We start from the raw sequence: 14,010 nt of genomic DNA on the forward strand, positions 1-14,010 counted from the left end.
GTTGGGTTGTAGCTGTGGTTCAGGTTAGAGTGAGTGTCCATGGAATAAATGTAAGTCAGTGAACTGGAAACATGACTGTGTTCAAACTTTGTTTTCCTTTTTATAATGAGTCTAATCAAAGGTGGACAGAAGTATCTCCACTGTGACTTTTCTGTGTCACCATCAGAGCTTCTGCACAGTGTGGAGAAAGATCCAGAAGCAGAGCTGGACTGCAGACAGCCAGTCAGAGCAGCTGTGTACAAAGTAAGACTGAACATCTGTCTGCTGATGGACTCATTTCTGAAAACTGGACTTCTTGTGTTGTTCAGACATTGAAGAGTTTTCTTTCTCTTTAGTCTCATTGTTTTTCTTTCTTTCAGCAGATGTTGGTCTGCAGGAGGTTTTAGATGAACATAAGATCAGTCTGAGGAGGAGATGTGAACGTGTGACTGAAGGAAGTGATGAAACAGGAAGTAGAACCCTCCTGAACAGGATCTACACTGAGCTCTACATCACAGAGGGACAGAGTGAAGAGGTTCATACCCAACATGAGGTGAGGCAGCTGGAGACAGCTTCCAAGATGGACGCCCTCCATGACGCTCCAATCAGGTGCCAGGACATCTTTAAAGCCTTACCTGACCAACAGAGACCCATCAGAGTGGTTTTGACCAACGGCGTGGCTGGTGTTGGAAAAACCTTCTCAGTGCAGAAGTTCACTCTGGACTGGGCAGAGGGCTTGGAGAACCAACATGTCAGTGTGGTGGTTCTGCTTTCATTCAGGGAGCTGAACCTGATCAGAGATGAGCAGTACAGTCTTCTGGAGCTGCTCCATGTTTTCCATCCAACATTACAGAAGGTCACAGCAGAGAAGCTGGCTGTCTCTCAGCTTTTGTTCATCTTTGACGGCCTGGATGAAAGCAGACTTTCATTGGATTTCACCAACAGGAAGCTGCTGTCTGATGTCACACAGAAGTCATCAGTCAGCCAGCTGCTGACAAACCTCATCCAGGGGAATCTGCTTCCCTCGGCTCTCGTCTGGATAACTTCCCGACCCGCAGCAGCCAATCAGATCCCTCCTACATGTGTTGACAGGCTAACAGAAGTACGAGGCTTCACTGACGCCCAGAAGGAGGAGTACTTCAGGAGGAGATTCAGTGATGAAGAGCTGTCCAGCAGAATCATCTCCCACATGAAGACATCCAGGAGCCTCCACATCATGTGTAGTATCCCAGTCTTCTGCTGGATCACTGCTACAGTTCTGGAGCACATGTTGACTACAGAGCAGAGAGGAGAGCTGCCCAAGACCCTGACTGACATGTACTCACACTTCCTGCTGGTTCAGACAAAGAGGAAGAAGAACAAGTACCATGAGGGACGTGAGACGAGTCCACAGGAGCTGACGGAGGCTGACAGGGAAGTTCTTCTGAAGCTGGGGAGGCTGGCGTTTGAACATCTGGAGAAAGGAAACATCATGTTCTACCAAGAAGACCTGGAGCAGTGTGGTCTGGATGTGACAGAGGCCTCGGTGTACTCAGGAGTTTGTACAGAGATCTTCAAAAGAGAGTGTTTGATCTTCCAGAAACCAGTCTACTGCTTTGTTCATCTGAGCATTCAGGAGTTTCTGGCTGCAGTCTACATGTTCCACTGTCACACCAACAGGAAGACAAAGGTGCTGAAGAACTTCCTTAAACCAAAATCTTTCACCAAGATGATTTCCAGTCTTTTTGATGACGATGATCTCCAATCACTTGATGTATTTCTGAGGAGAGCCATGTATAAATCCCTCCAGAGTAAAAATGGCCACCTGGACCTGTTTGTTCGCTTCCTTCATGGCCTCTGTCTGGAGTCCAACCAGAGACTCTTAGTAGGTCTGCTGGGTCAGACAGAGATCAGTCCAGGAACCATCCAGAGAGTCATCAACAACCTGAAGGAGATGAACAGTGATGAAATCTCTCCTGACAGAAGCATCAACATCTTCCACTGTCTGATGGAGATGAACCACCTCTCATTATTTCAGGAGATCCAAGAGTTCCTGAAGTCAGAGAACAGATCAGAGAAGGAACTCTCTGAGATCGAGTGCTCAGCTCTGTCCTTCTTGCTGCAGATGTCAGAGGAGGTTCTGGATCAGTTGGACCTGCAGAAGTACAACACATCAGAGCAGGGACGACTGAGACTGATTCCAGCTGTGAGGAACTGCAGAAAGGCTCGGTGAGTCCAGATGTGATCATTAACATCATTGATCAGTGTAGGTTAGTAGTTTAATTTTGAAAATAAAATCAGATTGTAACCACAAAGTGTTTGTGTCCGTACGCTGCAACCTTCCACACCATTCCTTTATTGTACAGACTCAGCAGCAGCTCCATGGATCCCAAATCCAAGAGTGGAGAACAGATTTGAAGTGTGTCACATCCATGCAGTCACAGCTGTTTCCACCATGTTTCCACTGATATTAATCCTGTTCAATGACACGTTTCATATCAGTGAATATGTTCTTTAGGACGTCCACTGACATGTTTAAGTGTCCTGCTGGAAATCACTCAAATCATCCATGAAATCCATGAAAAATCCTTTTAGTGTTTCTAACTTCACCCTCTGTCCTCTCTCTCTCTCCATCCTCCTCACTGCTTCTTTCACTGATAATCACACAAACATCGTATTCAGCTACAAAATAACACAATAATATCATCTGATGATCATTATTATAAGAGCAGGATCCATATTTGATATCAGAGTAACACACTGCTTGGTTATGTGCAGTCATCATCAGTGACTGTGGGTCAAACAGAAGCTCTCTGATTGGTTGCTGACCTTGGTCACCTGTCCACTCTCACCTGTTTGTGTTTGCTCTCTCTTTGCTGTCTCCATCCTCTCTCTCCTTTCTCTCCCTCTCTGTCTTTGTACGTCACTCAGGTCCAATGGAAACAGTGACATTTACAAACCAATCAAAGACAAACTGATCCATGTCAGGTTATAACAATATTCAAAGTGAATACAGGCTGCTGCTGGACACAGACAGGTAACATCATTGTGACTTGCTGTCACCTGGATCTGGACTCATAAACACTGAAGCCCTGAACAGGAATACAAATCATTTTCTGCCAACTAGCGACACAGCAGCAGATAATGGCTCAGAAAGCTAAAATGAGCCAATCATTTCTGTGTTTAGTTCCCCTGAAATCAGATCTGATATCAGCAGCTCTGAGTTTACATCATTATTGTCCAGTGATGAGATTTCTGCTACGTTTGGTAACAGTCAGCAGGTTTTTCCTGCGTGTGGACGTGAACAGTCGTACCTGACAGCAGGTAGCAAACAGAGATCATCTTTCCAGCTGGAACTCTTCACTGAGCTGAACTCATTCAAAATGTTCTGGAGTCAAAACAGGAAACAGTCCAAATGTGTGTCTTCACTCTGACTCTGGATCAGATCTCAGTGACAGACTGTGGACATTATGGAAGCCTAAATGTGACACCATCTTCCTCCTTCATCTGCAGATTAAAGCCAAACAAAGATTCTCATTAAAAGTCTGCAGGTCTGAGAGAGACTCAATCGTTGTGTCATGTCAAACACAGTAAGAGGAGCTGAAGCACAGATGTGAAGAGCAGATTCATCAGATTATGACCTCACTCTGTTTTGTCTTCATATACATTCAGTCTGTGTTTATAATGCAGGTTTTCTGCTTTTATAATAACACATTTTATATTTTCTATCATCACAGACTGACTAACTATGGACTCTCAAAGACTCACTGTGAAGTTGTGGCCTCAGCTCTGAAGTCCAACCCCTCCCATCTGACAGAGCTGGACATGAGTGGAAATAAAGACCTCCAGAATTCAGGTGTGAAGCTTCTGTGTGCTGGACTGGAGAGTCCAAACTGTCGACTGGAGACTCTGAGGTGAGTTCACTGACTGCAGCTGTTGTTGTTTTTCTATATTTCAGGTCTTTGATGTTTGAAACTTTCTTTAGTTCCTAAATGTTCAGGATGTGTCTGAAGACAAATGTGAAGAAGTTTGAGTGCTTTCAGAAATGTTGTCTTTCCAAACGACTGAACAACAGTTTTTCCTTTTGGCTCCAAACAGAAGTGACAGACTTGAGCAGGGTTCATTTAAAGGCTGACAGAAGTGGAGTGGTGACGGGGAGATGTTTGACAGGACAGTGTTTCAGCCTCCACAGGTTCATGTTGTGCTCCATCAGTCAGTGAAGATGAAGTCAGTGCTGACGAGGCTGTAGAGTGTGTGAGGGATGTGAATGAGGATGATGAAGATCTGATGATAGCAGATAAAAACAGGCTGCAGAGACTTTGAGCCATACAGGGCACACAGTGTGTGTACAGAACAGCTGAAATCATTATGGAGGCCTCACTGGGATATGGAAGCATCACAGTACAGCTTCAGTGAAGCATTAAAGTCTCTGATATGAGATGAGAAATGAAGCAGCCAGAGCTTTTTCATGAGTGGAAATCCACTGTGACTGTGAGCTGCTGCTACAGCCTCCAGATTAGCCAGCAGCTCATCCTGCTCAACATTTCCTCACCAACTTTAATGGAAGTGTGATGTTTTCAGCTGGAGTGATGGTCAGGGTGGCCTCCCTCTCCTCTTCTTCTCCTCTTCCTCTTTCATTTGTAAAGCCACTTCTGCTGCTTTCATTCATTTGGAAGTCCTGTAGCTGAGTTTGGGAGAGACTAACAGCCTCGGCAGCAGAGGGGAGAAAGGCTGTAACTGTTGGGTCTGTGTTTCCACAAGCCCCGCTAATTCTAGAGACTTATTCATCATGAAGAAAACAAGACAGTCGATCGATCCATTACTTGCGCAAGGGAGGCCTCGTCTGTGTCCAGCACGACAATGACCCCAATGGTGGCCTCCTCTCGCTGCCTTTTATTGACAATCCTCAAACAATAGTTTACAAAGCACCTCCCCTTGCAACCCCCCTTTGGTTACATAGACAAGGCACTGTATGTAAGTGTGTGTGTGTGTGTGTGTGTGTGTTACCTCCTGCTGACCAAAGGGTCATAAACCCAGGAAGTTTACATCAAAAGAAACAGATCTTTCAGATAGGATGTATCTACAATAAAACCTCCCCCAGCACAGAGTGGCTGGAGAGGTGGTCAGGATCAAAGGGATGGCTTTGATCCTACTGCTTAAACTAAGACTGTACAAATTTAAGAAACACAATGGCAACATTCAACAATTAGACTTAACATTTCCCTCCTTTTTGTCATTGTTCTTAAATTTCAACTTATGCACCCTTTGTTTGGACAGTGTCAGTATAGATTTCATTCATACACAGTAAACTACATCCTATACATAAGCAAATCAGTATCAACAGTCCAAAAACAGGAATTAATTTTTTCAAAAGAAGATGCCACCAAGGACCAGACGGTAACCAAGCTATCCAGCCTTGTGGCGGATCTACTCCTGTCGTGCAATTCATTATGTATTTCTTCAAGTAAACAACTGAATGTCAAAGGTCAAACAAGAAGAATCATCATTCTCAAAAATCATATGTCACTACAATCCAACTGTATACAGACATAGGTATTTAAACGCATCAGTTGACTTTATTGTTTGTCCATATGGCTCTCAGCTAACGTCAAAGCTGCAGCCTGGTCAACACCCTTCTTTATGACTCCTATCAACCCCCCAAATCTTTTCACTGTAGGCATCCTGTGGGGGTTAGAGTCAACTGGTGAATTATCTGCATTTACAACTCTTCTCCTGTCCTGTTGTCACCACAGAAAAAGCTTTGTAAAGGAAATTGGATCAAGCTGTTTTGAACTTCTTGGCTCGAAACCTCAAGTGTTCATGATGTAATGTAGACAAAAGGCTTCTCTGTTTACATCCTTCTTGCAGAAGACAAAAGAATAGGTGATGTTGCCATGTTCCATGGTTGATCTCCAACTTGGGCTAATCCATTGTCCTTCATACACATAGGCAATTGGCCTGTTTCCAGTTCGTTTAGCTGTTCAATGTCCTGCAACAAGTCATATTCTTTCAGTCAGACGAGCAGGTCTGTCTCACCAGAGCAGTTCACCTTCCCAGCTACTGGTGAATCAACCTTCCATTCAGGTTCAGAGCAGTTGAAAAGTTGGCAGTGTTCCCGGATGTGTTGCTAAAGCAACCAGACAAACTGCCTCGCTCTCAGTGATGCTATAGGGCCACAGTCCAGAAGAATGTGTAGCCAGTGGCATCACAAGCATAACCATTGGTCTCATTCTTTATGTGAGCGGTTGTGTTCTTAAACTGCCACCAGTAGTTGTTGAAAACCCATGCTGGTACTGGGTGTGGTTTGCTCTGTTCCAGTGCGCTCCTGTCATCCCACTCAGGGTCCACAGGCACAAGAAGATGCACAGCACATTCCCAGCCATTCTGATGAGTACCTGTGGCTCAGTTGGTTTCTTCACCGGATTGAGACGAGGGGCCCTGGAGGCTTTCCCCCCCTTTGTTCCCGGTCTTCCTGCCACTTACTCCGAGCTGGCCTGGATGTGTGTCACCTTCTTGCAGTGCGCTTGATATATCCAAGTGTTCCTTCCAGCAATCTTCACTGCTGTGGTCGTCGTCAGCAGCATCCGATATGGACCTTCCCACCATAGACTGGACCAGCACTTCCTCTCCATGGCCTTATCAACATCCAATCTCCAGACTTCAGACTCTGCTCCTGCGGAGAAACAGAATCATCTGGCAGATCATTTGTTCTCATGACTACTTTACTTTTAAACATTTTCAAGCATCTAATCTGCTGATATGCTCTCTCTTCTGCTTTTCTATCATCACTACAGAAGACTGGAACTCTAAATGCTCTAACATGTGTAATCTCAAAGAGTCAGACCATTCTCTGTTGGAGTAATCCTCATGTACTTATTCTATACAGTCTAACCATGTCCTGCCTGTCTTCCTAAATCTTAACTTTACTATTCCATTAGTTCTCTCTGCCTGCAAAAGTTTTTTTTTTTTAAAGTATTTAATAATCCTAGAATGAGTATAACGACTGCTCATTTCCCTCCTGTTTGAGACATAGCAAAGCCAATGGCTCAAAATAGCAGCAGTCTTATACAAATTATCAGGCAGTACTGGTTTATCACACAGATAAAAAATCATCCTGCAAGCTTGCTCCCTCTGTAAGTCACAACTGTTTTCCTGCTGTAGGTGAGTGGGCCTGCATGTCTGCTGATGCTGTACTGATAAAAGGTTAACACAATGTTTAACTACAGCTGCTTCTTTTGTGATCTTATCTGCAAAAACTTTCCCTAATGCAACTGGATCTTTCCCTCACATGTGTGCTGCACATTTACAAACGGCAATTCTACTGGTTAATAACACTGCCTCCAGCAGATTTTGCAAGAGTTTGGTGTGTTCTGCAGGTTTCCCTGTAGAGGTTGTCACACCTCGTCTCACTCACTGCACTACAAAGAAATGTACAGTAGCAAATGTATACTGCCTATCAGTGTATATTGTCTCTCTACAGCTTTACACACTTCCGTTAAAGCTAGCATCTCTGCTGCTCAAGCAAATATGAAACATGCTAGTTGTCCTACATAGATAACTCTCTCTCACTGTCTGCTACAGTAAAACGTGTTCTAGTCTGTCCCTCTGCTGTTGTAAAACTCAAACCATCAGCAAACCAAACCTTTCCCTCAACGAGTGGCACATCTATTAAGTCATCCCTCAGCTTACACTTCTTCTCCTCGCGCTCTCTACACTCATGAGAAGTGCCCTCCTCCGTTGGCAAAAAGGGTTGGACAGATTCAGAATTGTGCACCACTTTATGGTAATATGTGTGGTTGTGAGAGTAACATTAAAGACAAGTGTCTTGTAGGTGTCAGAAATGTAAGTTTAGTCTGCAGTAGTAGACATCTACCTCGTGTGGAACTAACAATGTCAAAAGGTGAAATAAACTATTGAAACATTGTACAGCTTAAACTGCTGCACATACTGATCTCACGCATGGAGGTAAAGCACGAGCAACTAGAGCTAATCTTTTAGGATAGTAAGTTACTGGCTTCACTTGTGGAAAAAGTGCTGTTAGTTATTTTACAGTCACCTGGCATTTGTGCTGTTCACAGAACCACAAGTCCATCGCTGGACCTCCTCTGCGCTGTCACTTTCTGGAGCTTGGCACGCTCCCTCAGGTTCCATTTTCCAACGCTGCTGAAGATTTAACCCTAGAACACTATCGCTATAAATAGTAACACGATCACTAATGCCGGGTGATTTTTACCCGATATAATATAACCAATGAAAAGTAATCAAATATATCAAAATATGACAACACATGACAAATTAGAGTGGTCTTCTTTTACTTTCAACTGTGCCATGTCTAACAAAATGAAAAATAAAACTCCTAAAACAAAATAATGACTCTGGAAAGCTGGTCTTTGGTCCACCCATTCCTGGGACATTTGAGACTTCCCTGGTGATGGCACAGGCTCCTCGACACGCAAACAGCTTAGTTGTCTTCCTTAACGTCAACGTCGAAACTCTTTCATCTTATTTAAGATTTGCTGTGCAAAGTCTCCTCGTGACGATCCTTTGGAAGACCAGTAACACAGCTCTCTGTGCTGAAGGTGATCTCCGATCCTCCTGAAAACTCTCTCCTGGCCTCAGCTTCCATCTTGTGGACGATCCTCTCAGTCACTCCTTCTCGTCATGGCACCTCACGATATCTACAAATTAAAAAATGACACTCCTCTCGCCACACGGCTTTCGCCATGTGTCAACTCCCCAATGAGACATGTACAAGAGTGTTGCACAGTCTCCCTAAAACAATCTCCAAGGTTTGTCCCTTGGAGCAGCTTCACTCCAAGCTGTAACCCTGTGTAAAAACATTAGTCAGCATTGAAATGTTCAGCTTGTTTAGCTCCCAGCTCCTGTATCCTAGAAGACAAAGTCTTAAAATTAAAACAACTTCACATTTGCAACCAACTATAGATCATAAGAGTAATAAAGTATTCAGCATCACAGAGACAAGTATCATTGCAGGTTTATTCTAAACTCATTAAACTCCTACTTTTCCCCATAATTTGTTCCAAATTATTTAACATCTCACCGTCATTCCACATTGTAATCAGTGACGTTCCTTAAGTTTGTTACTCACCATGAGCCCAACAGTGTGGTCAGATAATGGGCCCCGATGTAACTATTCTGTAACCACTGCACATCTGTTCAATTGTCACTCGTCTGTCTGTGCTGAATCCTTTACAAGCACTCTTAAAGAAAAACAACATTAGCCAAACACAAGGTTCATCCCGGTTGTCAGGTGTCGGCCATCCAGATTCCAGAGGAGCTGTGAAAAGTCATAAAGTTAACACTCGCTGTGGAAAAAGTAACAATGGTCTCATCACAGTATGTCTCACACTGCATTCATTTCTTCCCTGTAACATTCTCTCAAAAACACAGTGTAATTTCATCATCAACATATAGCCTGTAACTACAGTTCTCTTCATACAAAATCTCAGTAATCCTGTGGTAGAGAAACATCATTAAGTTGTGTCCTGCTGTAAACCACATGATCAAATCACATGATTAACCATCTGCTGTAAAGAGAAATGTAAATGTTAGCGCTGCGCAGGTGTGTACACACTTTCTCACAGTAATCTCTGTGAGCAACACAAGGTAGTGAATGACACACACATGGTAAATTCACAGACATAGAATTTAAACTAAAAAGGTTAAATTTTCAGAGTTCACATAGTCATGTGACCCAAGTTTCCTCCTGTGGTCTCCTTCTGCTCCTGCAACAGAGACACACACAGAGACACATCCACACCTTTGTCAGGTGGGGGTTGACTTCACACAATGGTGTTAAGTCAGTCAGTCTTGTCAGCTTTTGTCAGTCAGTCAGTTTCCCATTTATTTTAAAACTCTTACTCATTCACTCAGTGATTCCTTCTTTTGCTAATTGTGGAAATTATCGTCGCATCCGTTTCCACGCTCAGCAAAACAACGTCATTTCAAAAAGAAAAATAATTTAGACTGGATTTTCTCGCTGAATCCTTTTGGACAGGAACTTGTCTCAAATAAGTGGATTTCTCCTGAGCCCATTTTAATTTTGGAGAAGCTCACTTTGCAACAGTTTTCTCGACGACGCTTCGATTCTGATCGTGCTCAAACAGAGATCATCAAACAAAACTTTCAGTGCACCATGAAAGTAACAAAATAAAAGAAAGAAAATAAAGGAAATCAAAGGAAAGAAAGGCCTTGTTTAAGTCATGACACGTGTTCTTCATGCCAGGGGGATAAATCGTCACAACCCAATTGGCAGGCTCAACTTAAATAACAAAAGACAAATCAAACAGCCAGTTTAATCTCAAACATTCATCCAATCAGCCATACACACAACATACAGCATAACCCTGTTGTCTTAGCACATAATAAGTTTTAGTTCTCATGTAACTAAATGTGTGCCATGGTAAAACTTCTTCACACACCAGAAACTCACAATCAGCTCACTCAGCTCACTCATTTAAGACCTCTCATCTATGATGCAACCATCTGTCCTCCTATAATATTCAGTCCACTAGTCTATGTATCACTTTCATCTTACTAGTGACTTGGACAAGATGACAAACAGAATCTCATGCTTAAGATGCTGTCTGGTCTTCATGAGTATCATTTATGTGTAAATGCATGTAGGGTTAGTATAGTTAATGCATTTTCAGTATGTTTTTGTGTTCTTCTCTCATCACACTTTCATTATTCTCATCACTGCTTAAAACAACACACATCTCTCTCTGTTTTTTTTTCTTTAACTGTACTTTTCTCCAAAACAGAAAATAGCATTACAGCTGTTTCAGACTTAGAAACACCAAACACTCTTCGTGCTATCATTCATCCACACAACTATTTTATTTCTTTTTGTCCACTGGGCAGGTGACCTGCAGAATCACGTCTGCCCCAGCTGGATACCTTTCACACACACCATGACGTCAGACACACTCACGGACTGGATCAGGAGAAAAACTTTCTTCATCTTCACACTCTGTTACAGAAACACCATATGTTTTTTTTGTTTGTTTGTTTGTTTTGTGTCAGGGATGGATATGTAGTTGTAACGTTTGTGTTCACTAACTTTACTTTCTGTTTCCTACCCTGCCCAGTCTGTCTTGGACTCAATGCTTCTCCCAATGTCTCTCCATACTCAGCCTCTGCTCTCTCACGCTCTTCTCTGGCTCTACTTTCTGCTAACATTCTTGCTTCTCTCCTCTTCTGAACCTGCTCCAGCCACAACTTAGCAATTGCTAACTGCAATTCCTTCCTCTGCTTCGCTTTACCTGTTTTACCAGCTACACTTACAGCTATTCTTTCTACCAGCATTTTACACTGAACTTCCACTAATGTCCCTTCAAATCCACATTTCTTACGCCAACAACCTACATACTGCGTACTGCCTGGTAAAAATTTCTCCATAAATTTTAAATCTCCTTCTAAGGCAGACTTACACATTTTATTCTCCATTAACAATCAGCCACACTCACGCAGACCACGTCTGGCCCGCACACACACACAACATAGGCCTATCGCTTGCGTCTGCACGCACAGCTAGCGCTCTCTGTTGAAAACTCTCTAACGCCCCAAATGGCAGAGATTCCGGACTCCTTCACGGCGGAGACGCCGAACCTAGGTTATCTCCACGCCCCAAATGGCGGAGAACTCTCTACGCCCCAAATGGCGGAGAAGCCTGCGTCTCTCTCACGCGGCTAGCGCGCTCCCGGACTCACGTTTAACGCACAGCCCGTAGCCGCTCTCTAAGGCCTTCTGTACTCACTGTTTGTTTACGTTCATGGGAAGAGCCTCTGGATCCCGTCAATCGTCATCCATCCCGAGGGGAGGTCAGGAGCAAACTTCCCGGCCTGGTGGCAAGCCAAAAACACCAGGGCTTTACGTCAATCATCCCAGACGTTGCGGTGGCGTCCTCTCCCTCTCCTCGGTGGATGCAATGTGTTAGGCTCCGGCTCCGAAGGACCAAATAAATGTTGGGTCTGTGTTTCCACAAACCCCGCTAATTCTAGAGACTTATTCATCATGAAGAAAACAAGACAGTCGATCGATCCATTACTTGCGCAAGGGAGGCCTCGTCTGTGTCCAGCACGACAATGACCCCAATGGTGGCCTCCTCTCGCTGCCTTTTATTGACAATCTTCAAACAATAGTTTACAAAGCACCTCCCCTTGCAACCCCCCTTTGGTTACATAGACAAGGCACTGTATGTAAGTGTGTGTGTGTGTGTGTGTGTGTGTGTGTGTGTGTGTGTGTGTGTGTGTGTGTGTGTGTGTGTGTGTGTGTGTGTTACCTCCTGCTGACCAAAGGGTCATAAACCCAGGAAGTTTACATCAAAAGAAACAGATCTTTCAGATAGGATGTATCTACAATAAAACCTCCCCCAGCACAGAGTGGTTGGAGAGGTGGTCAGGATCAAAGGAATGGCTTTGATCCTACTGCTTGAACTAAGACTGTACAAATTTAAGAAACACAATGGCAACATTCAACAATTAGACTTAACAGTAACACCACCACTTTACTCTGTTCTACCTGTCACATCATTTTATCAGGAAACAAATATGCTCATGTTTTTACTATGTTTGTCTTGAAGATGTAAGAAGATCACATGGTGCTTTTTATTATTGTGTTGGTTTGTTTGCTGTCTCTTGGATGGAGCCCAGCTGTGCGTGGCCCCTGGGCCTGTGGTCAGAGTGTGTGCTGGATAATCCGGCCCAGGATGAGGCCAAACTGACATGGGATGAAATGTCTGTCACATAATTGAGCTTTGTGATAAATGTACGACTTTAATGTGAAACATTCAGAGTTTTTTCTCTTGTTGTGTTTGTTTGAAGCTGCTTCCTGTTGGCTTCAGCTGTTTGGAGTTTCCATTTTCTAAACTTCTACATTCTGAACCTTCTTCAGCTCTGAACAGATGATGAAACACTGAATGATTTCAAGCTCACACTTTGTCTAATAAACTTACATCTTTCATTCTTTATACAGATTGATGGACTGTGGTTTGTCAGAGATCAGCTGTGATTATCTGGCAGCAGCACTGAAGTCCAACCCCTCCCATCTGAGACAGCTGGAGCTGAGCTGGAACAACAAGCTGCAGGATTCAGGAGTGAAGCATCTGTGTGGTTTCCTGGAGAGTCCAGGATGTGGACTTGAAACTCTGGGGTCAGTCAGCATGTTTTAGTTGTGCTGAGATGAATATGATGTGAAAGTTGTGCTGACACTAAACTGCAGACATCAGGCTGATATTATACTGATCCACACTGAGGATCTTCATGGTAAAGTCTGTTTTCTTCTTCTCTGGTTTAGTCCATTGACTGCAGCAGAACAATGTTCACATTTCAAACAGTGAGACTCAACGTATGGCCCGCGGCCCACACGCGGCCTGCCCACCTTTCCTGATTCAGAGAGAGGGGACCCTGATTAACTGTGTAGTGTTCTTCCTCACAGTTCTAAGTATCAGACACAACAATGAATAATCCACAGCTGACTGTCTTTAGCAGGTCAAAGGTCACGGCACACAGCAGACAGTGGGAAATATTATAATTCTGATCATTTATCAGCACATATCCATATGTATAAAAACAAAGCTGACACTGTGAGACTTGATCAGAGGTGTGATCATCACAGCAGAGGCCTTTGTGTCAAAGTCACTGAGGATCAAACAGAAACACATGAAGCAGATTTTCCTGTTCTGGCTTTTTATAGCAGATAACCTTCAAAATATTCTGCAGTCCATCAAAAACTGAAGCAAACCATGAATCAACATGTGAACATGAGCTGATGCTGCTGAAGTGAAGCAAAGTTACAGAGGTTTGATTACAGACACAGCTGAGAGTTTGTAATCTGTCATCATTTTAAAAGGTTTACATTTCTTCAGTATATCCACATTTGCAGCTGGTACCTCAACCTCCACTTGTCCAACACAACTGCTGTCCACTGCCTCCATGACATTGTGATTTTGCTGTTGGTCTTCTGTCAGATCTTCATCAATCACTTCTGCACGGGGCACACCTTCAGACTCTGCAGCTGCATAACGAAAGC

At 43.6% G+C, this 14,010-nt stretch overlaps 1 protein-coding gene across 2 annotated transcripts; it reads left to right on the top strand.

The window, feature by feature from the left end:
• The first annotated feature begins 365 nt into the window (after window positions 1-365).
• LOC147336411 (protein NLRC3-like) lies at window positions 366-12,638 on the top strand. Of its 2 annotated transcripts, XM_086287051.1 has the most exons (3): window positions 414-2,187; window positions 3,696-3,872; window positions 10,843-12,638. In XM_086287051.1, exons 1-3 carry the CDS (start codon window positions 560-562, stop codon window positions 10,844-10,846), a joined length of 1,809 nt encoding a protein of 602 aa, XP_086143177.1. In that variant the 5' UTR covers window positions 414-559; the 3' UTR covers window positions 10,847-12,638. The 2 variants fall into 2 exon arrangements, with proteins under 2 accessions (XP_086143178.1, XP_086143177.1); XM_086287052.1 differs by lacking the exon at window positions 10,843-12,638 and having other exon boundaries at window positions 366-2,187; window positions 3,696-3,876.
• The last annotated feature ends 1,372 nt before the right edge of the window (window positions 12,639-14,010 follow it).

Source organism: Aulonocara sp. 'chitande type north' Nkhata Bay, linkage group LG3 (assembly GCF_057382095.1).
Source record: "Aulonocara sp. 'chitande type north' Nkhata Bay isolate Kocher_YH1m ecotype deep benthic linkage group LG3, A_spYH_male_GT1.1, whole genome shotgun sequence".
Lineage (NCBI taxonomy): Eukaryota > Metazoa > Chordata > Actinopteri > Cichliformes > Cichlidae > Aulonocara > Aulonocara sp. 'chitande type north' Nkhata Bay.